The 26,620-nt window shown below is 34.6% G+C and overlaps 7 protein-coding genes across 12 annotated transcripts; 3 read left to right on the top strand and 4 right to left on the bottom strand.

Moving 5' to 3' along the window:
• Nucleotides 1-70: 70 nt before the first annotated feature.
• On the bottom strand, nt 71-3,878 carry LOC17885490 (probable methyltransferase PMT5). The gene is made up of 10 exons (XM_023783216.1): nt 3,745-3,878; nt 2,641-3,473; nt 2,410-2,545; nt 2,092-2,332; nt 1,750-1,975; nt 1,498-1,655; nt 1,078-1,381; nt 824-956; nt 504-729; nt 71-423 (listed from the first exon to the last, which is right to left on the bottom strand). The coding sequence occupies exons 2-9, from the start codon at nt 3,150-3,152 to the stop codon at nt 580-582; spliced, it is 1,860 nt and encodes a 619-aa protein (XP_023638984.1). The 5' UTR covers nt 3,153-3,473; nt 3,745-3,878; the 3' UTR covers nt 71-423; nt 504-579.
• Nucleotides 3,879-5,805: 1,927 nt separating this feature from the next.
• Nucleotides 5,806-8,167, top strand: LOC17885957. Of its 3 annotated transcripts, none has more exons than XM_023782935.1 (3): nt 5,806-5,896; nt 6,473-6,642; nt 6,737-8,167. In XM_023782935.1, the coding sequence occupies exons 2-3, from the start codon at nt 6,486-6,488 to the stop codon at nt 7,936-7,938; spliced, it is 1,359 nt and encodes a 452-aa protein (XP_023638703.1). In that variant the 5' UTR covers nt 5,806-5,896; nt 6,473-6,485; the 3' UTR covers nt 7,939-8,167. The 3 variants fall into 3 exon arrangements, with proteins under 3 accessions (XP_023638703.1, XP_023638702.1, XP_006292862.1); XM_023782934.1 differs by having other exon boundaries at nt 6,734-8,167; XM_006292800.2 differs by lacking the exon at nt 5,806-5,896 and having other exon boundaries at nt 6,408-6,642; nt 6,734-8,167.
• A 797-nt stretch (nt 8,168-8,964) lies between these two features.
• LOC17886137 (probable inactive purple acid phosphatase 9) lies at nt 8,965-11,292 on the bottom strand. Its single transcript, XM_006290659.2, has 2 exons — nt 10,427-11,292; nt 8,965-10,328 (listed from the first exon to the last, which is right to left on the bottom strand). The coding sequence occupies exons 1-2, from the start codon at nt 11,111-11,113 to the stop codon at nt 9,066-9,068; spliced, it is 1,950 nt and encodes a 649-aa protein (XP_006290721.1). The 5' UTR covers nt 11,114-11,292; the 3' UTR covers nt 8,965-9,065.
• A 1,144-nt stretch (nt 11,293-12,436) lies between these two features.
• LOC17886615 (nodulin-related protein 1) lies at nt 12,437-13,282 on the top strand. The gene has a single exon (XM_006292691.2). The coding sequence runs from the start codon at nt 12,557-12,559 to the stop codon at nt 13,124-13,126; it is 570 nt and encodes a 189-aa protein (XP_006292753.1). The 5' UTR covers nt 12,437-12,556; the 3' UTR covers nt 13,127-13,282.
• Nucleotides 13,283-13,324: 42 nt separating this feature from the next.
• On the bottom strand, nt 13,325-19,100 carry LOC17886325. Of its 3 annotated transcripts, none has more exons than XM_023782557.1 (8): nt 18,904-19,100; nt 18,509-18,792; nt 18,321-18,410; nt 18,126-18,227; nt 17,491-18,017; nt 17,160-17,375; nt 13,761-13,796; nt 13,325-13,675 (listed from the first exon to the last, which is right to left on the bottom strand). In XM_023782557.1, exons 1-8 carry the CDS (start codon nt 19,022-19,024, stop codon nt 13,594-13,596), a joined length of 1,458 nt encoding a protein of 485 aa, XP_023638325.1. In that variant the 5' UTR covers nt 19,025-19,100; the 3' UTR covers nt 13,325-13,593. The 3 variants fall into 3 exon arrangements, with proteins under 3 accessions (XP_023638325.1, XP_023638327.1, XP_023638328.1); XM_023782559.1 differs by having other exon boundaries at nt 13,761-13,797; nt 17,161-17,375; nt 18,509-18,789; nt 18,904-19,099; XM_023782560.1 differs by having other exon boundaries at nt 13,761-13,797; nt 17,161-17,375; nt 18,159-18,227; nt 18,904-19,097.
• Nucleotides 19,101-20,706: 1,606 nt separating this feature from the next.
• On the bottom strand, nt 20,707-23,010 carry LOC17885118. 2 transcript variants are annotated; one of them, XM_006290312.2, is made up of 7 exons: nt 22,875-23,010; nt 22,495-22,787; nt 22,209-22,361; nt 22,000-22,113; nt 21,337-21,881; nt 20,979-21,230; nt 20,707-20,895 (listed from the first exon to the last, which is right to left on the bottom strand). In XM_006290312.2, the coding sequence occupies exons 1-7, from the start codon at nt 22,972-22,974 to the stop codon at nt 20,793-20,795; spliced, it is 1,560 nt and encodes a 519-aa protein (XP_006290374.2). In that variant the 5' UTR covers nt 22,975-23,010; the 3' UTR covers nt 20,707-20,792. The 2 variants fall into 2 exon arrangements, with proteins under 2 accessions (XP_006290374.2, XP_023638324.1); XM_023782556.1 differs by having other exon boundaries at nt 22,495-22,784.
• A 1,638-nt stretch (nt 23,011-24,648) lies between these two features.
• LOC17887123 (26S proteasome non-ATPase regulatory subunit 10) lies at nt 24,649-26,496 on the top strand. The gene is made up of 5 exons (XM_006291697.2): nt 24,649-24,876; nt 25,385-25,517; nt 25,818-25,942; nt 26,022-26,168; nt 26,252-26,496. Exons 1-5 carry the CDS (start codon nt 24,682-24,684, stop codon nt 26,384-26,386), a joined length of 735 nt encoding a protein of 244 aa, XP_006291759.1. The 5' UTR covers nt 24,649-24,681; the 3' UTR covers nt 26,387-26,496.
• The last annotated feature ends 124 nt before the right edge of the window (nt 26,497-26,620 follow it).

Raw genomic sequence — 26,620 nt, 5'->3', positions numbered from 1 at the left:
AAGCCATTCTGAAAATATACATCCCCTTAAGTTAAAGATTAAGAGTTTATTGTTTCTGTAAATAACTCAATTTACTAAACATCTCAGTTCTCAACATTGAAAAGAAATAATACATTAAGGAAAATAAAATAGCAGAAGTAAAATCTCGTTTTACAGGAAACAAAAATTGGATGAATGGAAAAATATATAGCTACATTTTTTTTGGTTCCAGAGCAAAATTAAAGAAAGACAAAAAAGAAAAAAAAAAAAGGGAAAAATGAAAGAATATATTGAATCTAAACTCTTTCTTCTCTACTCATAGCTACACCTTCCACTTACATTATAGCCAAGCCCACCCTTCTCAAGTTTTTAACAAAGCCATCCGAAAACCAAAAAAAATATAATGATGTCTCTCCAAAGTTTGCAGGAGTTATAATCTTGGATCTGGTTAAAACAAATTAGATCTTGGTTAACTTAGATGCTTTTGGGATTCTGATTTAAGACCAATGTAAGAGTGAACTTACCAGTGAAAAGACTGTGTAGTGAGTGTTGTTTATGGTTGAAAGAAGCATATAATACTTTTTGATGTTGTCTTTTCAGTTATTTTTTCAGGAATGGTTTTTGACAGACGAGAAGTCTTTGGTCACTACCATCTTGAATATCAATGACTCGTGCTTCCCAACGGACTCTAGCTGCTAGTGCGCGAGCTACCTCGATTACTTCCACCTTGTCACTTATAACAACCCATCCCTATTGAACCAAAATCACATTTATGTCAAGTTTATTATTTTAGTTGGGTTTTCAGGATCTTGTGGGAATAAAAGAATGGTGTTTATATATGAACCTCAGGGCGAAGAATCCGATCCATCTCCAAGAATAAGTCCATTAAGCTGCATTGTTCGGAGCTAAGATGTGTAAGAAGTTCATTGGCATGAAGCATGTCGTACGTTCTAGGATATGTTGGGAATGGTTCACACCTGCACAGTGAATAAAAACATATTCAAGAATCTGATCATAGAATTTCCAGTAAAAAGCATTGGACTTTTATATTTGAAAGGGTCTTCTTTTGATGAGTTTCACTGACAAAAACACACTCACCAGTCATGTAGAACACCGGCGAAACCTCTATCAAGTATGATAGGAAGAGTGTTACGTGCATTGACTGGGACTACATTCATTACCCAAGCGGATTTGCCTTCGTCATGTAAAGCGGCATTTAAATTCCCAAAACGAGCATTCATGTCCATCACATTGCGTATCATGTTAAAAGGCGGGAGAGGATCTTCATCACCGGGTCTCTTCGGGTGGTCAGAGAAAATTAGAGGTGTAAGCAAGGACCAATAATTTTTCAGAGCTGATCTCCATATTTGCGTATCCTCAAAGAACTCCTCCGGTTTTAAACCTGAAGTATTCAATATTTCCAAAACAAAATTTTAAAATCTGAAAGTACCAAGTGAAAATTGAACAGTGCAAAGAAACAATGAAGTATTGAAGGGGCTATAAAAAAGAGACACTTTCCATGAATTTCAAGCCCAGCCGATGTTGTTCCTGCAACAGCAGACCTATTCTGAATAGGAATCCAACGTTTACTCGTGGTTCCGCTTATACATGGAACCAGTGGGTGGTAATACGGAACGCTATCTCCATCTTTGCAAAGAGGTATAGAAGCTTGCGAACTACACAACCCAAAAAAGAAAAGAAAAAGCATCAGTATAGGAAAGGTAAGCTTACACGTTCAATGCCAACAACATGTCTCACAATCATACTAACCGGGATGAATAGCATTTTGAATTTGTAGTTTTCTGCCAAAGAAACGTCTCGTCCTGCTGAGCTGTTATACTCCAGCAGATTTTCTTAGATAACTCATCAACCCGTGTCGAAATGCTCGTTTTCTTAGTATCGGGTGAATTTCCCTGTGCCTTGTTTGTAGGAGAAGTTAAAACAAAGTATCCACCGGGTTTCAGAACACGATCCACTTCCAAAAGTAGCATTGCATCTGTTTAAGGGAAAAACAGAGCGCCGCCATATCAGCACAATCATCCAAATCACCAGATTTTTCAACCTAAGAAATATAATGATTATCACACTCCCGACACATGTTGATGTAATTACCTTTGATATCCCAAGTAGTGCCACATTGAGCACAATGTACCATGTCAAAAGACAATGCTGGGTAAGGAAGCTGTTTTGAAAAGAAATTGCCAATCATTGCAGGAAGGCCTCTTTCTAGAGCTAACTGGACTTGGCTCCCAGTTGCCTCATACTCAGCAATACATATAGGCATCAGCTTTAAAGACACTAAATGTGCACCAAAGCTACCAAAGCCGCAGCCAATGTCTAACACAGTTCGTACCTGCAAGCATCAGAAGAAATATCAGAAGCTGGACCTTAAAAATTTATGTGCAAGATGATAAGATTAAGAATACTTACACCCGCTTGAGCAAATTCAGTATCACTTCCTAAACCTATCATCTCAGCAATTTGACGAGCATAGTCTTTAACGCCATCAAAGACCTGTCCATCCTCCGAGTGAAAGGTAATTTGATTCTCTTCAAGCAACATTAACCTAATAATGATGATAAGGAAAAAGAGAAATTACAGAACAGAACCAAATACATGGGGAAACTGTATTTAAAGAAACTGTATGTCAAAAGAAAAGACCTCGTTGTCACGGTTCCTGACGAAAGAAACTGGTCTTTGGTTATCTTCACGTTCCCACTCCATATGATATCTCTACCAAGTGGCCACCTAAGTGGTATTTTATAGTCCCTCGGAGGACGAACTACACATCTTTCCTTCTCTCTTTCAAACTCGCAGTGTCGATCTAACTCCTCACCCTCTTGAAGCCCAGCAAGCAAATTCCCAGTTATGTTATAACAAGGCACATAGCTTTCTCTCTCTTTACCACACAAAGGAAACTCTTTTACACTAGCCCCTAACGCGAGAGACCTTAGATCCAGATAATCAATAGCAGCTTGCTCTTTTATCCTCCTATAGTTACTATAAATGTTGGGCACAAGAGTCGAACTTGAAGAAGAATCAAACGAATTGGATGTCAATGGTGCTAAAATAGTAACTAAAGCCACAACACCGACAACGAAGAAAAGCAACCCTCTGATCCGTGGTCTGAGACCAAAAACCGAGGAAACACTCTTGTACCAAGAACCTCTCATATCAAAAAGATCGTCTCTTTGGTAAGCAGAAACCACTAATAATCCCTCTTGCTGACCACAGAAACTTTGTCATCCGCTTTTTCTCAAACAAGTCTCAATCTTTTTGCAAGTACATCCTCTCATCACCTGATCAAGCCATTTCAAAATCCCATAGACTCAAGCTTTTCACCACTCTTTTATGATCCAAATCAAGAAATGGCTGGCACTAGTAGAGATGCCAAATTGAGAAGCAAATCTCGATATAGCCAAAAATTGAAGATGAAACTCTCAAAGGGCAATGCCAATTACGGAAAAATCTGAGCTTGAAACAAATCAAACCACCTGCAAACCAAATCTCACAGATCAAAACTTTTTCCCAAAAAAAGAAACATTTCCATTTCTAGTGAATCTATACATTAAGCCAATTTTGCTTCCATTTTTTATTTCTCCTCGACGAACAAAAAAAAAAAGCTTCATGATAATAAATACTATGGATAAACCCATGATTGAGATCTCGAGAATGACGAAGAAGATCAGAGAGATCAGATCAAAAAAAAAAAAAACAATAATTCACGACAAAGAAGAATAAATTTAGGGTTTTTGAGATGCGTACCAAAGTTAATAGCTTTCAAAAGCAACAAACAAAAATGGCAATGAGAGATTCAGACGAAGAGAAGAGAAGAAGAAGAGAGAGAAGAGAATGTGAGATTCCAATTATATGGCTACTCTCTCTATTTTTTTTTTTTACTCTGCTCTGCGTCGAGTTCGTTTTTTTTTTTTAATCGAATTATCAGAATATAGTAGATTAATAAAGTAAAGTATTAAATGACGATGATTATGAAAATTTAATTAAAGTGGAATTTTAAATGTAATTTAGATCTAAGAAGAAAAAGTATGTGTAAGTAAAAACTTTTTTAATACCAAAGAAAAAAACAGTCATGAAAGAAACAGCGATAGAGAGAGAAGAGAATAATTGCAAAATTCGTGGTGCACTTTTGCTTTTTGTGGGCATTTATTAATTTGGTCTCTTTGTCTTTTGGTGTCTCTTAAGTATATTTTTATTATTTTCTTGACATTCACTAAGATTTTTTAAAACATTTTATTAATTAAAGACTGTATTATTATGTTGTTGTTGGTAGGCAATACGAATCCACTACTATATAAAAAGGAAGAATACAAAATTTTCATGTTTAAAAAGTTAAAATTATTTATATGTGTTAGGTAGGTGTACATATTTTGATAGACTTAAACTCAATTATAATGAAAGTCATTAAAAATTAAAGATAAAAGTGGAAAAAATGAAACAAATCAGGCAACAAATCGTCAAAGCAATCGTTTTCTTATGTCCGGTTGATGAATATTTGATAGAAAACAAAATCTAAGTACCTTCGCTTTCTCACTAAGCACACATTATTACAAATTTTACAAAACAAGAAACTGATATTTATCTGTACAATATATAATATTTTAAAAAATAAACCAACGAAAGAATTTTAAAAATATCTAATAAGAATCGAACTTGGGTTGGTGGCTTTGATAAGATTAAGATAATAAGAACAACATGATCAAATTTAAGCGACGTTACTATATTTCAGACATTTTTTTAGTTCAAGTGGTTTAGATCAATCTCACTGTTTTGTACAAATCCTCTCTGTTCATTGATGATTTCTTATATTGTCTTCTTGTCTACCTCGTAAAGAGAGCTCACTTGTAAAGTGTAAACATTCCTAGGTTGCTATAGTCAGTTTGATGTCTCAGGTTTATGTGGAACCATCCGTACATCTTGGCTAAATTGTGATCTCACAAGAGAAGAGTCATGATCAATTCTATCTCTGAAGATGTATACAATTAGGATTTCTCTCTATGTATCTTGTTTCATTCCTAACAATGGACACTAAGAACTTTCTTCTCTTTAAACTTCGACATTTTGCTTGTATTCAAATTAGTTGAAGCTCTTCAAAGCTATAATTATCGAACCGTACGTTGTTCCACTACAGGGTTGTGAACAGATCACAACCATCACCATTGCTTTGATACCACAAGAAACTTTCTTGAAACAAAGAAGTTGCCAAAAAAAGAGGTAAAACCATATCATATTTGTTAGAACTTAGAAGAGCTCGAGCTCAACATCGCAAACAACGATCGTATGCAAAATCAAACGAAGCTATTACAAATCTTGCAAATCATATAACATAATATCCCAATAGTTTAGTTGATGATACATGAACGTTGTGGAAAACTTTACATTTTCAGTGAGTTTTTACTTTTCTTTTTTTGTTTGGTAAAAATATTACTTTTATTTTATATGAATAAGTTTTACTTTTTATAATTGATAAGTCCTATTTTTTTAATTCGTTTTTTTTGTCAAGGTATAATAATAAATAACTCTCTCTCTTTATATTGTAACAGATGTAAGATTTTGTTTGATTTCCATTATTATCAAAGAATATTTTTAGGTGGTTTAATACAATTCCATTTTTTAGATCATATATTTTCTCAATTTCGGTTAAGATGGTTTAATAAATAGACCTAGATAATGGCAATCCAAGTTGATTACACGTGTTGGTTTATAAAGCTGAGGCTATACTTGTAACTTTCTATTTGACAGGATTTTTAATAAGTTTACGCCTCTCTCCTTCCTTCGTAAACACGAACCAGTTAACCCTAGCCGCCTTCGAAATTTTCCCCAATTTCTTTTTCTTTTTTTTTGTAAAACGAATTCGATCAAATCCTCTCCTTCTCTTAGATAATTCTTTAAATCAATTGTAAGTTTCTTGTTATTCTTATTTTTATCTTTCGATTGATACATGTTTTGATATCATCGTTCGATATCGTCAAATCTAGGGTTTTATCAATTGAGTTTTGATTTTGATCACAAATCGACAGATCTGTTTAGGCGTTTTCCTGGGTATCGTTTCTTTTTAACATCCCTGGCTTAATTTCATGTTTTCCCCAAATTTTCTAGCCCTAATTTGTTCGTCATGGCGTTTGGTGCCTTAAGGCTCGTTAGATCTGAAAATTGATTTGGGGCTTTTGTTCCTCGTACTTGAAATTGATTGATTCTTTGGTTTTCGACTCTTGATTTTGTGTTTTTTTCCGTGAATTGAAAAATTTAGGATTTAGGGTTTTGAAATTTGGGGATTTTTGAATTTGGGGATTCCTGGAACGAAGTTTGACTTTTTGACTATAAATTAAAATTACACTAATACCCACAACTACCTAAAAACATCAAAATCAATTATCTTTGGTCTCTTCAATTATGGAATTGTCCATATGTACAAAATTTATAACCTCTAATGATTAAGAAAATTACTAAATTGACTTTGGTTCTGACCATTCAGGTTCTAAAAAAAAATGGGACTAAAACGACCTTTTGACGCTGAAGATATGCAAGAGTGCAATGCTAAACATGCAAGACAGCTTACATATAACAACCATGACCAGCTGAACCAGTTTGACGAAGCTATGCCTTATCATCATCTTCCTATGGAGAAGAAGACTGGTGTTTTAGGTACAGTGATACCTTAAATGCGAGAAATTAGTATACTCTGTTCTCCTAAGTTTTAAGCAAGTGTTTTAACTTTGGATGTCTTTTGTTGCAGTAGAAGGTCTGGGTGGTCTCTGTGGGAACCCTACATGGACTAATGATGTTGACAAGGGTTTTGACTCGTGTGCTCAGTTTCCGTGGATTTCACCAGCAACCGATTTGTGTCAGGAAGATTCTCAATCTGGAGGGATGACTCAGTCAGATCTTTCTAATCAATCTTTTGGTTCAGATTTCACCTGGAGGCCACTTTCCCCAGTGGAAGACGTTTATACTTGTCTGATGAAACAACCACCAAGGAAACTAGTTCCTGTTGGGTCTAATCACCAGGCGGATATTCCTGAGTTTGTCAAGAAAGATATTCTTGATCGGTCAGGGAGTGGTAACGGTGACTTGGAAGAGAAGCTGATGGGAAAGTGCATAATACCAATGCATGTCTCAGATCTTTGTGGAACCGGCCAAGGAAGAAAAGGATGTCTTTGCCCAGATAAACACTCCATTAGATGCGTGCAGCGACATATCATGGAAGCCAGAGAAGGGCTTGTTGAAACGATTGGATATGAAAGGTTTATGGAGCTAGGGTTCTGTGAAATGGGGGAGGAAGTTGCAAGCTTGTGGACTAAAGACGAAGAAGATCTCTTTCACAGGATTGTATACTCCCATCCATTTTCAGTGGGTCGCAACTTCTGGAAGCAATTAAAGGCAACGTTTCCTTCAAGAACCATGAAGGAATTTGTCAGCTACTACTTCAATGTCTTCATCTTGCGTAGACGGGGTACTCAGAATCGGTTCAGAGCCCTAGATGTTGACAGTGATGATGACGAGTGGCAAGTTGAATATGACATTTTTTACAAGACCAAATTTTCAGATGGGGAAGACAACAATGGAAATCACTCCTCATATGAAGATAACGAGGAAGAAGAAGAGACAAACAGCAGTGATGATGAAGATGAAGAGGAAGACTCACCAAGTAACGATGCCCATTGTGTATATATGGATAAGGCTTCAAGAGACAGTGTTGGTGAGGATGTAAATGTGGAAGAAGACTCATGTATGTCCTTCGAGTTACAAGACTCCAACTTGATCTTCGCTCACAACCCAAACGAAAACAGAGAGTGCCATAGATCTGGTGAGGATCAGAGACTCACATCAGATTGTTGGACCAAGAACAACGACCTTCTACCAACTTCCAACATCATTGAAGAGATATTTGGTCAAGAAGATTGGGAAGATAATGATGATGATAACTTGAAGGGGAAGTAAATGGAAAATTAAAAATAGTTTTCATCTCCTCTTCCATGGATTTCTGCTGAAGGTTTTTTTTTTTCCTATGTGAATTATTAAAAAAAGAAAAAAAAAACGCAGAAGTTTGAAAGTTTTCTCTTAGGAAGTTTTTATTGGTTTAGGTTGAAGAAGAAGAGAGTTGTTGTTAGTTGTTACTAATTGGACAAAACCTTATCTATGAACATGTACCCATATAGCAACTTTCACACTGTTCTTCACTAGCAATGGTTCCAAATGCTCACTCATCTTATGTCTTCTCGCAACATCTCTGATCTTCCTACTTGTAGTGAACATATAGGTGTACAACAGCAAACGGTGTCTTGCTCCAGTTAAAAGCTTGATGTTCTGGTCTTGTTAAGTTTTAGTTTCTGGATCTTGTAAGCTTTAGGTTTATATTCTTTTGTTCATTTGCTATGTCAGACGGTCACAGAGCCTCTGTATCTACTCTCTTAACATTCGTCTTTATTTCCTTGTATGTATAAGTTTTAGGTTGTGCGTTGTGAGTTGTGACTTGAATGTAAGGCTTGTAAGCTTCAGGTTGTGAGTGAGTTGATCGAAAGAAAGACATAAGTAGCAGGAAGTTTCATAGATAGTGATTCCAATTCCTTGAAGAATTCGTTCGAGGTGTGCAAAAACGAAACACAAAATTTGGATCCTGAAACCATCATTTATAGCGAGACTAAAGGCGATTTTTACTCCTGCAAAACCAAAAGTATTGACGGAAAGTTACATGTGTTACAGAGAGGTAGTTGCTTACAATTCCAAGGAAGGTACATGGGACATGGTTGGACTAGAAATGGATCAGTACAAGGTTTCAGTTTCTTGCGAGATAGAGAATATAATCTTTTGTACTCTGCCACTAATGGAGAGCTTTGATGTATGACACAAAGACAAGGATGTGGATAAATTTGAAAGGTTTGGTAGGACTACCTAAGTTCTGCTTTGATGTTGTTTAGTTGTTAATTATTATGCTTATTTTATCACCAAAATGTCTTAGTAGCAAAATTGAGGAAAAAGTTGATAAGATTTTGGATGGTACCTCGTAATATATAAGAATGCTATACAAATCTGTGTGGCAAAAAACAAACAAAAACAAATTAGTTGAATCATGTCTCCTCGCTTTTCATTTGGATCCAACTACCATTAGATGATCCAATTCCAGATTCTTTCTTTTTACGACTAAAAAACCCGACAAAATATCCCAATATCACTCCCAAAACCATCACACTTGCTCCTTCAATATACCATAAGACTGCAATATCAGATTCAGATCCAAATTTTTCTTCTTTACCATCATCACTACCGCTAAGGACTTCCCCAGAAGCCAAAATCTCAACCACATCATGAACTTCTCCGTCGTGGTTTCCCACATACGAAAGAGTGAGCCTTTCTTTATTAGCAACCAAACGAGTGTACCCAAACTCGCCTCCACGGTACATTGAGTTTGCAGGCTGAGGAAATATAGGGACATCCTGGTGATTAGGTCTCGGTTCCCAAATAGGTTGTGTATCTTTTCCAGCCATACCAATCACAAGATGAACAGGGTTTCCTTGCCAACGTTCACCACAAGTGTTGTTACTAATCGGACAAAACCTTTCGTATCTATGAACATGTCCCCATAAAGCAACCGTCACATTGTTCTTCACTAACAATGGTTCCAAATGCTCGATCATCCTCTGTCTAATCGCAGCGTCTCTGATCTTCCTACTTGTAGTGTACATCGGTCTATGCCCTTGTACAACAACAAAAGGTGTCTTGCTCCTATTCACAGACTCTAGATCACTCTTCAGAAAGCTATACTGCTTCCCTCCTTTAAGAAAATCCGTCTCTGTTGAAACATAAACGAAATGAACCGAACCCATATCATAAGAATAGTAAAGGTTCCGGCTTTGAGGTCCCTTAACCATACCCGTTGCTTCCGACGAGTTTCCAGGCATGTTGAACTTAACACTATACGGTACACCACATTCACCACCACTATCTTTACCATAAACATAAGCAGCCCAATCTGGTTTCCAAGGCTGCATAGGCCAATCATACTCATGGTTACCAATACACACATGGTATGGCACTTTAGATGCAATTGGCTCAATCTGAGTAAAGAACTCATCCCAAATCCACGAGTGACCTCTCGCATAACTAATATCTCCAATGTGCGATACAACCGCAGGCTTATCATCACTTAAAGCTTCAATGTCTCTTAAAATCCACTTCACAGTTGATAAACTCTCATCTTCACCACGAATAAACGTTCTGTAAGGTGTAGAACATCCCATATCCCCAAACATGAAAGCTAAAGTTTCTTCTGAGCTCTCATTTCTAGAAACAAAGCTATGAATCTCACTCCATCCTTTCAAATCACTCCCAACCTGATTGAATTGAAAATAAAACTCAACTTTTCAAACTTGATTCTGAAAAACTCAACATTTCGCTAAAAGATTCAAACTTTAAGGGTTTTGATGCTAACCTGATAATAGTACTTCATCCCCTGTTTCAAATCCTTCATCACAGCATCAAATGTCCACCCTGGATCTCTCCATCCGAGAGTTGAATTCGCCGGCGCGTGACACATATGTTCTCTCTCGTACCTAACTCCACGCGCCACCGCAACGTTATCGAGCTTCTCTTTAACCTCACCGTATCGAGCTTCTCGTTCTTCTCCACCTCCGGTAACGAACATCACTCTCATCTCGTTGATATTATCAGTGTAGCTTAAATGAATCTGCTCCGGCCGGTTTACGGCGAACCGGAAATTTAACTGGTTCGATTCGGTTAAAAGATGGCGAGTTCCGGGTATAGGGTTGTGATCATGGTCTTGGCGTTTCGGGTTGATCTCGGATTGGGTCCAATGAAAGATCCGGAAAGTGTAATTTGATCGGAGATTGGTCAAGGGAAGTGAAATCGAACCCGACCCGGATTGCCAATCGGGCGAATCGGATAGGAATTTGTATCCGATGAAGTGATCGTGACGAGATTCCGGCGGTGAGTAGATTCCTAACCAATCGAGATCGGACGGTGACTCGACGCCTGACCATTTGATCACGACTGTATCGCCGGATCGGTTTAAGGTTTGAGGAGAGAATGAAATCGTCGGTTTAGAATAAACAGAGGAGATGATGAAGGAGAAGAAGAAGAGAGAGTAAACGGCGATCATAATGACGGTGGCTGACACGGCGGTGAATGGTGGTTAGTCAAAACAATAAAAAAAGTCAACGTTTTTATTTATCAGTTTTAGTATGTTTGGGTTGTTTTGGGGTTTAGAAGAGTTTTTGAGTAATAATGAAGTCATTGTTTTTTGAGAAACCAACCTTGATTTATGACTTTTCACCTTCAGAAGAATATGCTACTAGAGTACTAGTACTTTGAAATAAAATTAAAATATTATGGAATTATTTTTATTTATTTGTTAAGGTATATAATTATATGTGTGTAATTGTGAATATACAATCAAAACACAAAATAAAACTCAGAAATTAGAATATGAATGAAAGATTTAGCAAAGTGAAAATAATGGAACAGGGGAGATTCAAAGGGGTGACCTGAGAACACAAACTCAATGGTTTCAATCAATGGCAGAAACCAAAGGATGTGTGTTCTCATGACACGCCTTTGAGATTTCACCTCCTGTTGTTTCTTCTCTAGAACCATACTCTTTTTTAAGTTCCACTCTTTAGTTTCACATAGATAATTTACAAGTTTCTTCTTCTTCTTCTTATTGGTCTTAGATTTTTTTGTTCACTTCTGTTTCTGTCATAATAATGTGGTCATCTTGCTGACAAAAACACATTAACAAGTGTGGTCATCTTCACCACATCGTTTTCTTCCCTAGCCACGACATCGTTTCAGTAGAACTTTATTCAGACAAAGCTGGGCCTCAGAAAATATAATCTATAAGTGGGCTATTAATGAGCCCTTATAGGGTTCTTAAAAGCCCATCCAAAAACGTACGCTACTATTATTTTAATTTTTAAGTAGTTTAATTACTCTGCCGACAAAATCATAAATGGTCGAAGAGTTTGGATATGTGGCATGAGGACCTTTTCTCCGTTGCCACTCATCAAAGCTTTCAAACCAATCCATAAACCATAATGTAAGTTTATTATTACTGCTCTACACAAGGATCCAAGATTATACAAGTACTAGCATTTATGTAGGTATATAGATAGGTAGATCCGTAGATGTATGATCAAGATTCAAAGAAAACTCACCAATGGTCAAAATATGTCGATGTATGATCTAAATTCAAACTTAAGCAAGACCGGATTTAAAGGTCGAGCTTGTACGAAATAGTCAAAATGTAAATGAAGAGTATGGTTCACACTTCACACCAAGAAACTAAAGAGTATGGTTCACACCATCCCCTTAAAAGTAGATCTGTGGCGGAATCGTCGTGACTATAAATATCCCATTATCTAGTGGATAAAGATAATGGGAACGAAACAAAAACTAGTGGACAAAGAAACAAAGAAAACAATTATTTTCTGGTTTTTTCAATAAATACCCTACCCATAAACTTGTTTCTTTTACATTTTCCAAATTCAAGAACAAGAAAAAAAAACTTTCTCCTCCTTTCTTTGAGAGTTGAGACAAAGGAAACATGGATTTCATCACCGATCAAGTAAAGAAGAAGTTCTCCGACAAGAAACCGGAGAGCTCTGGCTCGGATCCGGAGCCAAACCACAACAAGAACAAAACGGATCACACCGAGCCAACAACACATAAACCAGTTTCCAACACCGATCCATCAGCACATAGGCCAGCTACCAACTCTGAGCTCATGGCTAGTGCCAAGATCGTCGCTGAAGCTGCTCAAGCCGCTGCTCGTAACGAGTCAGACAAGCTTGACAAAGCTAAAGTCGCTGGAGCCACAGCTGATATTCTTGACGCTGCTTCTAGATACGGTAAGCTCGATGAAAAGAGCGGTGTTGGTCAGTACCTCGAAAAGGCTGAACAGTATCTCCACAAGTATGAAACTTCCCACTCTCACTCATCCGGCGGTGGAAGCCACGGTACTACTGGTACCGGTGGAAACCACGGCGGTGTTGGAACCGGTGGAAGCCACGGTGGTGGAGCTGGAGCACCGGCGGCTAAGAAAGAAGATGACAAGTCCGGAGGTGGTCATGGGTTTGGAGATTATGCTAAGATGGCTCAAGGTTTTATGAAGTGATTAATGTTTTGATTAGTAGATTAAAAATAATTATGTTAGTAGTTATCTTCCATAATTACTTTTAGTAAGCTGTTGTTTTATGAATTATATAACTGTTGGATACTTTGATTTGTGTATGGTTGAGTAACATTATGATGCTATTAAGTACTTTCTCCATTTCTAAGAGAAGTATTTATTTTCTTGGCTTTCATACGCATCTCATAATCAAAGCTTTGTTTTGTTTTCGTAATCATGTCTCAATGCTTCTCTTAATGGAGAATTAATGAATTTTTTCTATCAAGACCTTCGAAGGCTTACATACACTACAATTCTCATGATTTCTCACAAGAAACAACAAAAATAGACACAAAAAAAAACAGTTAAAGAGGGCTATTATTCTAATACACTTCCCCTAATTACGTCACAACATTTGGTTTTGCTAATTACTTGCTCCTCTTGAAATCGGAAAATTCAATGATTTAGGAGACCTAAACTTCTTCCTCTAGTCCAATTAATTCTATAACTCTCTGCACCTCCTCAACTATTTCCTTGACAGAATCGGATTCAACGCTGCAGCCAAAAAATTGTATACTTAATCCATCAAACATTGTCACAATTTGAGCACATAATATATAGTTTCAGAGTGGGACAATACCTGTTGTCTCCTAAAGACAAACCCATCTTATTGGTAACTAGAAGTAGACCCGCGCGATGCGCGAGATAAATTTGATATCATATTTATAATATTTTTAATATATTTTTTGGAAATCAATTTGAATGAAGCAATTAAGTAATTCTCTTCATTTTTATGCACTATCTCATAGAATATTATTTGTATTATGTTTTATGATTATTTTGTATTATGCAGATTGCTATCTACTGCATAAATTATTTAAAATTCAATATAATTTTTTTTTTACATAAAATAAAACAAAAAGTTAAATAAATTTTTAATTTGTATTCAAAAAATTCCATCATCAATTAAAATAAGCATTAGAATATTTTTTTATTCAACTACATTAGGATACTAAGAGTAAGATTTATAGTCTTAGATCACTACAAACAACTCTTTGAACTTGTAATCTATACAAATTTACTTTAGGTTTGTCCCTATGTCATCTTCATTTTTTTGTTTTCAGAAAAGTCATTGCTTATAAAATGTTGATTACTTTTTCCTTCGGTCTCTCAAAAAATCATATCTTCTAATATTTCATATATGATACTATTATATAATGACACATTAATATTTCAATTTTTTTTTGTCAACAACCTTATATTAATCCAGAGCATCAAAATAGCCTAATATTAATTACATATACAATCAAAAACTGAACCATATGTATTCTTAAAAATAGGTTATGTTAATTAAAAAGAAAAGTCACATCTAATTTACCATAGCCGCTTTGCTCTCTACCACGATTTCCAAGAAAAAATAATATATCTCAATTTAAATGAAAATTAAAATAATGTAACAATAACATCTTGGAAATTTATACCTAGGTAAATTATAGGACAATAATGAAAATAATAAAAAAACAAAATTTTAGTGAAGAAATGGAAAATATTAAAATTTGAAAGAAGATATATTAGGTTAGTTCTAGGTAAGTTCTCTAATTTATCTACCAAAGTGTTGATTTCTTTGTATTTTTAAATACAAAAATAGTGGTCAATGTAAAGTTCATCTATTGTATTATGATCGTATAACCTTTTAAAAACCTTTTAAAAACCTTAAAACCCTTTTAAAAACATTTTAAAAACCTTATAAAACTTATAAAAACGATTTAAAACCATTTAAAACATTTTAAAATATTTGTATCGAATCTCTCAGTAGTAGTTATTATATAGAAGTACCTTATAAACTATATAAAATTTTATAATTTTTAATATTTAAACAGAGGTATTTTTGAAAATGGATAGATGGATAGAAAATAAAGATGAAGTTTCAAAAAACAAAAATTATAATAACATAAGATGTATACCATATAGTCTCTATTTTTTTATTTTTACAATTGAGCTTTTGTAAAAGAATATTTTAATTATTTTCTAAAACTCATACAAAAAAAAACACAAAGCTTATTTTTTATACAATAATTGAGATAGAGAATTAGAGGATGAGAGAATGAGGGAATGGTAACTGAGAAAATGAGAATATATTGGAAGAGAAGTGAAGGGAGTTACAATTTCACAAAAAAGATTATGGGAATTAATTATAATTTATTGTGTGCTGAAAAATTCAATGTAAAATATAGTTATTGCAAATTTATATTATTTCAGTTTTTATATTAAAGTGTGAGTTTAATGTTTATGAATAAATGTGTTTTGTGGTTTAATTGTTTTTTCAGTTTTATATTAAATTGTGAATTATATATATATGATAATACAAATTTTTTTTTCTGAACCAATAAGAAGAGAGTGAAACTTTATTTATATATATATGATTTCTGAATAATATGATAATTATTCTTTGATTAAATTTGATGAATTATATTCTATTAGACTGTGTTTCGTCTCTCAACTGTTTAATAATAGTAAATTAAATAAATTTTGTTTTCTAAATTAAATAATAGAATATTTTTTGGTTAAATAGTTACTTTATCTAAATATTTTAGACGTACTAATTTATTATACTGAAAAACAATCAAACTTTCTCTAATTTCATTATTTACCATAGATTTCACCATGCTAAAGTAAAAAAAAAAAAAATCTCTTTGATTATTATATTATAAACTTAATTTTCAAAAATTATGAAACTATGTTATAAATAATTTATTACCCATATTAGTAACTTTAGGAAAAATAATTTAAAAGGAGGAGGAAATTTTTATGTGATTTTTGAACTTTAAATCTTAAGGAAAAAAACTCATACCAATTTTCTTTGAATACAAAGAAAATAAATTTAACTACTCCATTTTATGTTTAGCTATGGGGGAATTTCAAAACTACCCCTTTTCATATACCTCTTTTTAAAAATACCCCCTTTTCAAACTTTATCAAAAAACCCACTAAAAATATTGAAATTTATCCAAATATGTGTGTAAGCTTATAAATATATACACAAATTACATTTATATGTGTATAAAACTTTATATACCTTTCATAAATAGTGTAAAAATAAATTATAAAAACCTTATAAAAACCTTATAAAAACCTTCTAAAAACCGTATAAACCCTTTTAAAAACCTTATAAAACTTATAAAAACGATTTAAAACTATTTAAAACATTTGAAAATATTTGTATCGAATCTCTCAGTAGTAGTTATTATATAGAAGTACCTTATAAACTATATAAAACTTTATAATTTTTTATATTTAAAAAGGGTATTTTTGAAAATGGATAGATAAAAGGGGTATTTTTTAAAAGGGGTATTTCTCAAAAATTCTCTTTAGCTTATATGATATTTAATTTTAAATTAAAACTAAAATTAGGGAAAATATTTTTTTGCAACAATGACACTTTTTTAGAAAGCAAACAATACATATTTTATAACTTACAACACAATATCACAAATACATAATTTAAAAATGTTAAATTAGAAATTAATAAATATTCAATCAACTTTATTATTATTTTTGTTTCATAAAAGTAATTTGATGCTAGCTAGTGCTCTGCGTGGACCTAATCTCAGTCTACGTTAAACTACTACACTGATTTAATATATTTTGGGGATTTGTAAATAATCCATGTCGAAAGAAACAGAAGATGGGTAGATATAGAGTTACTGATAATAATTTGGGGCTTAAAACAAACATGATTTGAAGTGGAAAAATAGAGATTTCCACAAGTAATGGAACAAAAACAGGATGATTGTTAATGGAAGCAGCTGGTTTCGATGAAGAAGGGAGGAAGAAGACGGTGCAAGTTCAGGATGATTGTTAGTGTAAGAGTTTTTTTTTGTTAATTTCAAAGAGTTGGGCTTGTTTTTAAGAAAATAAATTTGGCCCATAACTGATGAATTAGGCCTGTTGCTTTAGTAAGTACAGGTGTCAGATATATAGCCAGCCAGGTGTCATCTTCTCAGGAGAAGTTGAGAAAAACCCTGTCTTATTATATAAGATACCCTCCAAGGCTTCTTTCCATTTCTTGATCTGATCTCCACTAGAAGCTTCCGCTAGCCTCCAAAAGTTTTTACCAAACTCACTGTCACCTGTTTGTTTTCTAACGTCTCCTGCCTCCACCTTGTAGAATATTGGAATGACTCTTAGCTTTCCTAGATCCGCAAGTTTGTTCATCTTCACCAACTCATCCATACACCACTTAGACTCTGGATATCTATATTTAAGACAATGGTTATGATTCTTCAGCCTTATGTCTTTTTTTATTTGTTCATAATCTAGTATACACTACTAAAGTAGAGAGTGAGAACGTGAAAGAATAGTATACAAACCTAGTGGAGAAGATTGCCAATGCAATGCTCGACTCTTCGATTCTCACAAAGAGATTTTTTAAGTCTTTGCCTCGCTGCTCATACTTGTCTACGAACAACTTGATGTTGTGCCTCTCGAAGGCATCACCGAGGTGACTGATAAAGTTGTAGCGCAGTTCCTCTCCCCGGAAATTAATGAACACTTGATGGACCTTAACCGGAGGGACCGTGACTCTCATCAGATATGAAACGATGAAGGAATGGAAAGCTGTGAAACGACGAATGAGATCAAATGCGGCCCTGTTTGTTTGTGTGTCGCCGGAAATGGACGAGGACAAATTGGAGTTCGTTTGAATGTTATTGAAGCAGCGACAGGGCTCACAGAGGCCACTGACATTTGTTATCTTTGAGTTATCTAAAGAGACTGATGATATGGTTTTGCCAGTGAGAGCCAGCAAGAGTATGATGCCTACGATCATGTTCTTGAGATAAGTATTTGGTGGTTTCTTTCGGTTCCTATCCACTGCTTCCTCTGTAATAAACAATCCCTGAAAAGGAAATCAAGATCGTCCTTAAAAATCTAACACATGTTACAGCTCATAAGATTCAAGGATCCACAAAAATCAAACATATAACAGAGCAAATAGTTGTCTAACATGAGATTCTGATCGGAAACGAAATAGTGAAACCTGCGCATTAGGACTGCTTTTGTCACAGGGAGAGAGATCTTTATGGTCAATAAGTCCTGGCTGCTCAAACTGAAAATGTGAAACAAAGGTGTGAGTAAAAGAAACAAGTATGAGAGAAATGGAGAAAGAGAAACATATGAGATCAAGAAACAGGACTCTCACTTCATTATTACCACCACGTTTCTTGATGTCTCCTTGTTCACCAGTATAAGTTACGTTACAGATAACATAGGTCTTCCTAACAAAGTCCACCTTTGACAGCAAAAGAAAAACTTTGTAACATTTGGCATTTCTGAAACTGTTACCAATTCAAATTGGGGGAAAGCATTTGTGAAATAGTAGTAAGTTACCTGAGCAGGATCCAAGAAAGCGAGATGGAGCTCATACATAACCCAAGGAGTCAAAACTTTAGCATCACCTTGATAAAACTTACGCGTCCTCATAATGGCGACACCTTGGCTAACTTTCTCAGCATCAGTTAGCCAATTAGAAGCGGTAAGCCATTTGGCATTGATGACCTTATCAGCACCAGTATTAAGTCTCCAAGAGCCAGAGCTAGTCTTCTTTTTCACAGACCTGTACTCCTTTCGATCGAACTTGTACACAGCTTCCTTCAACTCGATCTTCCGTGCTGCTGCCTCACCACTCCAAAAACAGAATTAAAAAAAAAAAGAATTGATTCGATGATAGATGAGAAATTAAAGATTAGGACATGAACTTTGGATTTGGGAATGAGAAAACTTACATGGTTTCTTTTCGTCCTTGAGAAGATTGTCTTTCAGATCCTGTTTGGGTTTCGATGTGTCAACCAACTTTTCAACCATTTTTGTTTTTTCGTGTCTCTCTCTCGATGATCTACTTCCCATTCACTCTCTTTTTTTTTTTTTTTTGGTCAACAATTCACTCTCAAGAGTAAAGAAATGCTGAAAAGTGAGTAATGTAAAAGGCCAAAACCGTGAATATATAAATAAGGAAATAAAAGAGTCACCAGAATTGTCATTTTATTTGTTTTTTATATGATTAGTTTAAGTTAAACGAAGCAATTAGAAGCGATATGCGTTTACAAAATGATGTACACGTCGTCGGCGAGAGACTCCATTGATTTTTTTTTCTTCTTTGGGATATTTTTTCTGCTCAAACTAGGAGAACTTCAGATTCAGTTTGTAGAACACGTATGGAATATTCGCCCTTGTCGACACGAGCTTTGGATAGAGTCCTCTCAACTAGTTGACAGGTGTATTTCTATTTGTTTAGGACTAAAAAGTACGATGGTCGTCGACTAACCATCGTCTTATTTTGATCCTTTAATATTCTATATCATTCTTTCCAAGAATTTGACTATTTCAATTTAATGGTTTATTAGTTTTTTTTTTTTAATTAAAGAAGTTCAGGCAAAACTCATATATTTTCTCAAGTCTGAAACTAGAACATGTTATATGGTTTATTAGTTATTTAACAAAATATTATATTTTACTTTACGATCTTTATATCATATTTTTATTTTATTGATAATTATTAGAATATAAATAGAATATAATAATTAAGGGAATTTCAAAAATACCTCTTTTACAATAGTGTTTTTTAAAAATACCATTTTTCTAATTTTATCAAAAAGTCACTATAAAATTTGAAATTTATCAAAAAAATATGTGTAAACTTATTTTATAGACACAATTTATCTTTATATGTGTGTAAATTTACATATATATTTAATAAATAACGTATAAACACCTTTTAAAAATCTTACAAAAACTTTGTAACCCTTTTAAAACCTTATAAATATTTGGATTTAGTCTCACTGTATAAATGATGATCTTGATGTACCTTATCAACCATATAAAAGTTTATCATTTTTTATATTTGAAAAGAAGTATTTTTGAAAATGGATAGTTAATACAATCCACGGTTCAATTATTTGATTTTCATGTTTCTCTGCAAATTATCCAAATGTGTGACGGTTCTGTTAATTGCTTTTGAATCCTCTAGTCTAGATTTACATTTAGGGGGTGTTATTGGATGGAGAATTTTAAGTGATTTTAATTACCGGTGGATTTTAAAGTTCAATAGCATTTAAATACAATTAAGATGGATTTGATGTGAAAGAGATGAAATCCTTTGAAAATTGTTAGGATTGTGTTTGTACGTGTTTTAGATGTAAAATACATTAAAATCTTAAATGAAACAAAATCCATTGAAAATTGAATAACGCTTGTTTTAAAGTACTTTAAAATACATCCAACAAATGTTAAATCCAATAACAGCAGATTTTATTGTGGTTTTTAAAATACATCATTAAATAACGCTAGATTTTGAAATACATCCAAATCAATTAAAATACAAGGTTGAATAACACCCCCTTATTCTTACATTCAAAACCTACAAAATAACTCAATACTGCGCCATTAACGAAGACTCTAAACCAAAAACCAATCCAATCTTGCATTTTGTTTCATCTTAGATCGCATAACATAACTACCGTGACTTAGAAAATTTTAATTATAACAGTTTTAATGATTTTTTCACAAAAAACCGCAAAAAAAGTACAAAAGAACAAAAAGAAATTCAAATGAATTCTCACCACATTTTGGTTTTGCTCATCCTCTAAAATTCGAGAAATTCAATCAAATGGGCGACCTAAGTTTTTTTTTCCAAAAATGACTCTTCTTCATCGACTCCAATTAATTCTATCACTCTCTGCACCTCCTTAACAATTCCCTTGATAGAATCGGATTCAACACTGCAAAAAAAAAATGTATACTTAATCCATCATACATTTCACAATTTGAGGACATAACTATATAGTTTCAGAGTGGACAATACCTGTAGTCTCGTACAGACAAACCTATCTTATTGGTAATTCCTTCCAAGGCTTCTTTCCATTTCTTGATCTGTACTCCACTAGACGCTTCTGCGAGCCTCCAGAAGTTTTTACCAAACTCACTGTCACCTGTTGGTTTTGCAACGTCGTCTGCCTCTACTTTGTAGAATATTGGAATGACGCTGAGCTTTCGTAGATCCATACGTTCTTTCATTTTCACCAACTCATCCATACACCAGCTTGATTCTGGATATCTATATTAAAGACAATGGTTAAAAAGATTATGATTCTTGAGTCTTATGTATACCACTATGCACCTCTAAAGTGGAGATTGAGACCGTGAAAGAATAGTATGCAAACCTAGTAGAGAAGATGGCTAGTGCAATGCTGGACTCTTCGATTCGTACAAAGAGATTGTTTAGGTCTTTGCCTCGCTGCTCGTACGTGTCTATAAACAACTTGATTCTGTGCCTCTCCAAGGCATCAGCGAGGTGGCTGACAAAGTTGTTGCGCAGTTCCTCTCCCCGGAAATTTATGAACACTTGATGGACTTTAGCTTGAGTCGGAGAGTCAGTGGCTCTCATTAGGAATGTGGCCGTGTTTGTTTGCGTGTCGCAGGAAAGGGATGACGAGGACAAAATCGAGTTCGTTTCAACGTCATTGAAGCAGGGACAGGGCTCACAGAGGCCAACGGTAGTTGTTATCTTTGAGTTTTCTAGCATCATAGGGTGGTTGGGGACTGATTTGAATGACAAAGCAGGGGCCATATAGAAAGAGACTGGTGGTATGGTTTTGCCAGTGAGAGCGAGCAAGAGGACGATGCTTACGATCATGTTCCTGAGAGAGGTACACGTCGTTGGTTTCTTGGGGGTTCTCTGTATTGTTTCCTCTGCAATACACAATCCCTGAAAAAGGAAATCAAGAATCGTCTTTAAAAAATCCAACACATGTTAAGATTCAAGTATCGACAAAAATCAAACATATAACAGAGAACAGTTCTCTTGCATAAGCAAATAGTTAAACCTGCGCATCAGGGATGTTGCTGTCACCGATCACCGTGTTTGTGTTTGAGTCCGCCAGTACCTCCTCACACGAAAAGAATTCTTCGTGTTCATGAATTGGATCCTCATGATCAGGCTGCTCAAATTGAAAAATATAAAAGAAGGTTTGAGTAAAAAAACAAGTCTAAGGATTAATGAAAATAGAAGCATATCAGAGACAGGAGGACTCACTTCGAAAAGCATATCAGAAACAGGTTCGAGATGCATATCAGAAGCAGGAGGACTCGCTTCATCAGGCGCGGAGGGACTACCACCACCTTGTTCACCCGTATATATTACGGTACAGATTACATAAGTCCTCCACATAAAGTTCACCTTTGACACCTAAAAAAAAAAAATTTAAACACACATGACCTCCAAACTCTATCGCAATTCACAACCTCTAAGCAAAAACAGAGAAAAAGCCAAAAAAAAAAAAAGTAAAAAAAAATTGAGGGAAGCAATCTGAAATGGGTACCTCATCAGAGTCATCAGAATCCCATAAAGACAAATGGAACTCGTACATTACCCAAGGAGTTAAAACTCTTTCTTCACCTTGATAAAACTTACGAGTCCTCAAAACCCCAATCCCATTGCAAACTCTTTCAGTATCGATTAGCTCATTAGCATCGATTAGCTCATTAACATCGATGACCTTATCAGCACAGGTAACTCTCCATGAGCCAGAGCTATCCGTCTTTTTCATAGACATGTACTCATCTTGATCGAACGTGGACATACCTTCTCTCAATTCGATCGTTGGTGATGCTGCTGCCTCACCACCACTCCAAACAAAATTTAGAAAAAAAAATTTTAAAAAAAAAACAGAAAAAAAGAATGACCGATGAGAAAACTTACATGGTGGTGATGGCTCGGGAAGAGCATCTTTGACGCGGCTTTTCTTCCTGTTCCTCCGACGATCATTTTTCAGATCCTGCTCGGGCAGTCTCTCCACCATTGTTGTTTTTTTTCTTCTTCTTCTTTTTCTCCTCTCTCTCTTTCCACTCAAATCACAAAATTATAAATTTATAAAGAAACGCTGAATAGTGTGAATGACTGACTGAATGTGATGATGAGAATAAAGAGGGAAATAAAATGTCAATAAAATAGTACCCTCCTTTTTAAAATTTGACTAAATCACTATATATGTTTAGAGGGGTAGCTTAAGATTTTTTTTGGGATTTTGGAATTCTAATTGTTTGTATTTTTTAATTTAAAAATTTTGGGATTAGCCTAAACGAAACCATTGGAAACAATATTGTTTACAAAAATAATATAATGTGGTATCATACAAAATTTTCTGTGTCAAATTATTTGGCTTTTTATATTTTCTCTACGAAAATTCTACTAGTTATTTATTACATATTAGTTTATGGATTCTTATTAGTAAAATAGTTTCCCCCCTAAAAAAAGTTTCTTATTAGTAAATTCCCTTTCAAATCTCCTGTTACCTCAAAAAAAAAAGTTAGTTATCATTGGTTCTGTAGTTCTGTTATATCTATAGTTTTTTTTTTTTTGTCATCTATTATATCTATAGTGTTTGTGACACTATAACTTCGTTTTTTAAAAAGCAATTTTGACCATTAAGCACAAATTCCAAAATAACATGAATATGATGCTTTTACCAAAAAAAGAACATGAATAATTGAATATGATGATATTCTTAAAATTGTAGGCTGCTTTAAAAATATGACTATGCAGTTGCAGCCTATCATATGCTTCTCCAGTCTCACGGTCTCCTGACTCTCCTCCTCGTATTTATCCATCTATAAAAATTTACAAATTTAAAATTATGTCTTGTTTTTGCTCCCAAATAATGATATTATGTTCTATAATTAACCCAAAAAATGCATATTGCTAATCATATTTGTAGAGTTAATTACTCAATAAAGATTTTTTTCAATAGCATTTTTGATTTTGTTATTTTTGGTAAAATCTTATGGATTTGCCATTTTTTCAAGTTAGAAAAATGTGATTAAACATTTGTTTTACTCGTTATGTTTGAGTTTAGTCGGTTCTAATTATCTTTAGGATTTAGTATTTATTATAAAATACATCTTTTAGCCAAAAAAGTTGAAGCATAAATATTTTTAAAAGATCAGAAATGACAAAATCTATAAAATTTTAGCAAAAATAGCATATTCGTAAAATTTACCCAAAAAATGGCAAAATTCAAAAGAATCCCATGGTAAGTGTGCTGGATCACTCGAGCTCGTAAACACAAAAGCACTGTCCCATGCTTTAAATTCTACCCATTTATCGTAACTACAATTTTCGGGTTCTTTTTCAATTAAAAAAAAATTACAATTTTCGCCTTTTCGGGTTTAAAAAATTAAAAGTTTAAGAAAATGTAAAATGATTTTTAAAAACAAATCAATAATTATCAGGATTTAGGACCAGAAAAGACAAATGTATGAATGGGCCATTACGAGCCACTATGAGAAAAAGCCCACTATGAGAACCCACTGGTTTTTCCTTTCTCTGCTCAAAAGTGTGAATAGGCCATTACAAGCCACTATGAAAAAAGCCCACTATACCATTGGGTTTTTCCTTTCTCTGCTCAAATGTGTGAATGGGCCATTACGAGCCACTATAAGATTCAGTTCCGTCGTATCGTCGTTGTGTATAATTTCCTAATTTCTAACTTGGAAAAAAAGTTTGAACGATGATGGAAATCGATGCTCCGAAGCAACCAGAGTCGAAGCAGATCAGAGACGAAGAGCTATTCAAAGCAGCGGAGTGGGGTGATTCGTCCTTGTTCGTGTCTTTATCTCCAGAACAGCTCGCGAACTCTCTCAAATTCAGAAACGAAGACGGTCGCTCTCTCCTCCATGTCGCAGCTTCCTTTGGCCATTCTCAAGTTTGTTCCTTTCTCTTACCTCTAAATCAATTATCTATAGTTTATATAGAATCCGAGTAGTCTGAATTATACTAATCTGTACTCTACTCTGTAGTTAGATAGAAGCTTAACCTCTTGAAATGACTACAGTTGCTCAATTAGGTTGTTTCACTGATGAGAAAACCTTGAAAGCTTTTGACTTTAGTGTTCATATCTAGCTTTGTAATTCACCATAATTTTTGAGTTGCTGAGAGATCCTTAACGATTGAAGTTTTTTTGAAAAAGAGTGGGTTCTGTTGTCTTTAGATATATGCTTATAGATGTGGAGTCAGTACTCAGTAGGTAGTGAAGTTAAGTTATTGTAGCTGCATAATTTGTTTTGTCTAACTGATGAGAAACCATAAAGTGAAGTTTTTGACTTTGGCTTTAGAAACCACATGATACTGTGTTGTTTGTTAGCTATTGCGGTTCTTGAGATTAGTGGGATTTAGGAACAGTTAAAAATGTTTTATGGATGTGGGATTTGCAGATAGTTAAGTTGCTATCAAGTTCAGATGCGGCAAAGACTGTAATCAATAGCAATGATGATGAAGGATGGGCTCCTTTGCATTCCGCTGCTAGCATTGGTAATGCTGAGCTTGTTGAGCTGCTTTTGGCCAGAGGTATGTAACATACTCTTGTGTGCTTTTTTGTTGTTGAAAGCGGTGAAATCTTGATTTGTCATCATAAAGCTGTAATCTTTCTCAGTATATTTTTCAAAATTTCCAGAATAGTTTATCTCTGAATATTTTATAGTCCTCCATGGGATTGAGCATATTAAGTTCCTATTGTGAAGTGGATTTTTTGTGTGTTAGTTAGTTCTCCCAGTGAGTAGCTCTAGTTTCAATTCATTACATGTATTAGAAATTAAGATTCAGAATGAGAAGATGGATACATTAGATGACGTTTTCTTCTGTGTTTAGGTGCTGATGTTAATGCCAAAAACAATGGTGGTCGCACTGCCCTTCACTATGCTGCTAGCAAAGGCTGGTTGGAGATTGCTCAGCTTTTATTAACACACGGTGCAAAGATTAACATCACAGACAAGGTTTTGTAGCTTCTTAATGTCTTGTTGCTTGTGTCATTACCTTGTGTCAACACATAAACAAACTTTTTGTGACTTGCAGGTTGGTTGCACTCCACTTCACAGGGCAGCAAGCGTTGGAAAGTTAGATATGTGTGAATTTCTTATTGAAGAAGGAGCGGAAATCGATGCTACGGACAAAATGGGCCAAACGGCACTCATGCATTCAGTCATCTGCGGTGACAAGCAGGTAATTTTCTATCTAATAGACCTTAAAGCAGCTTCTCTTCAAAGTATCCTTGATTTTTGAGCTTCTGTGTTTCCATCACTCAGGTGGCGTTCCTGCTTATAAGACATGGTGCAGATATGGATGTAGAAGACAAAGAAGGTTACACTGTTCTAGGCCGAGCTACCAGCGAATTCCGACCAGCTCTTATAGATGCTGCAAAAGCCATGCTTGAAGGATAAAATGACTCTGAATTACATTAAAAGTCACTAACTTGAGAGTCTTGTTTAGTTCAACTCTATCTTCTTTCAATAGCAGGCAATAATAAAAGGATTATTCTTTTATCTGTTCATGTTTGCAAAATATGTTTCTCCCTTATCAGTTCATCATGTTCTTCTTTTGCAAATCTCCCAAAAAATCTTCATATAAAACTTGAGAAAAAGTTGATTTTTTTTTTTTTTTAATTGTTTGTTAAA

This window comes from Capsella rubella, unplaced genomic scaffold (assembly GCF_000375325.1).
Source record: "Capsella rubella cultivar Monte Gargano unplaced genomic scaffold, Caprub1_0 scaffold_5, whole genome shotgun sequence".
Taxonomy (NCBI): Eukaryota; Viridiplantae; Streptophyta; class Magnoliopsida; order Brassicales; family Brassicaceae; genus Capsella; species Capsella rubella.
Note: the sequence above shows the minus strand (reverse complement) of the source record. Positions and strands in the feature narration are given on the sequence as shown.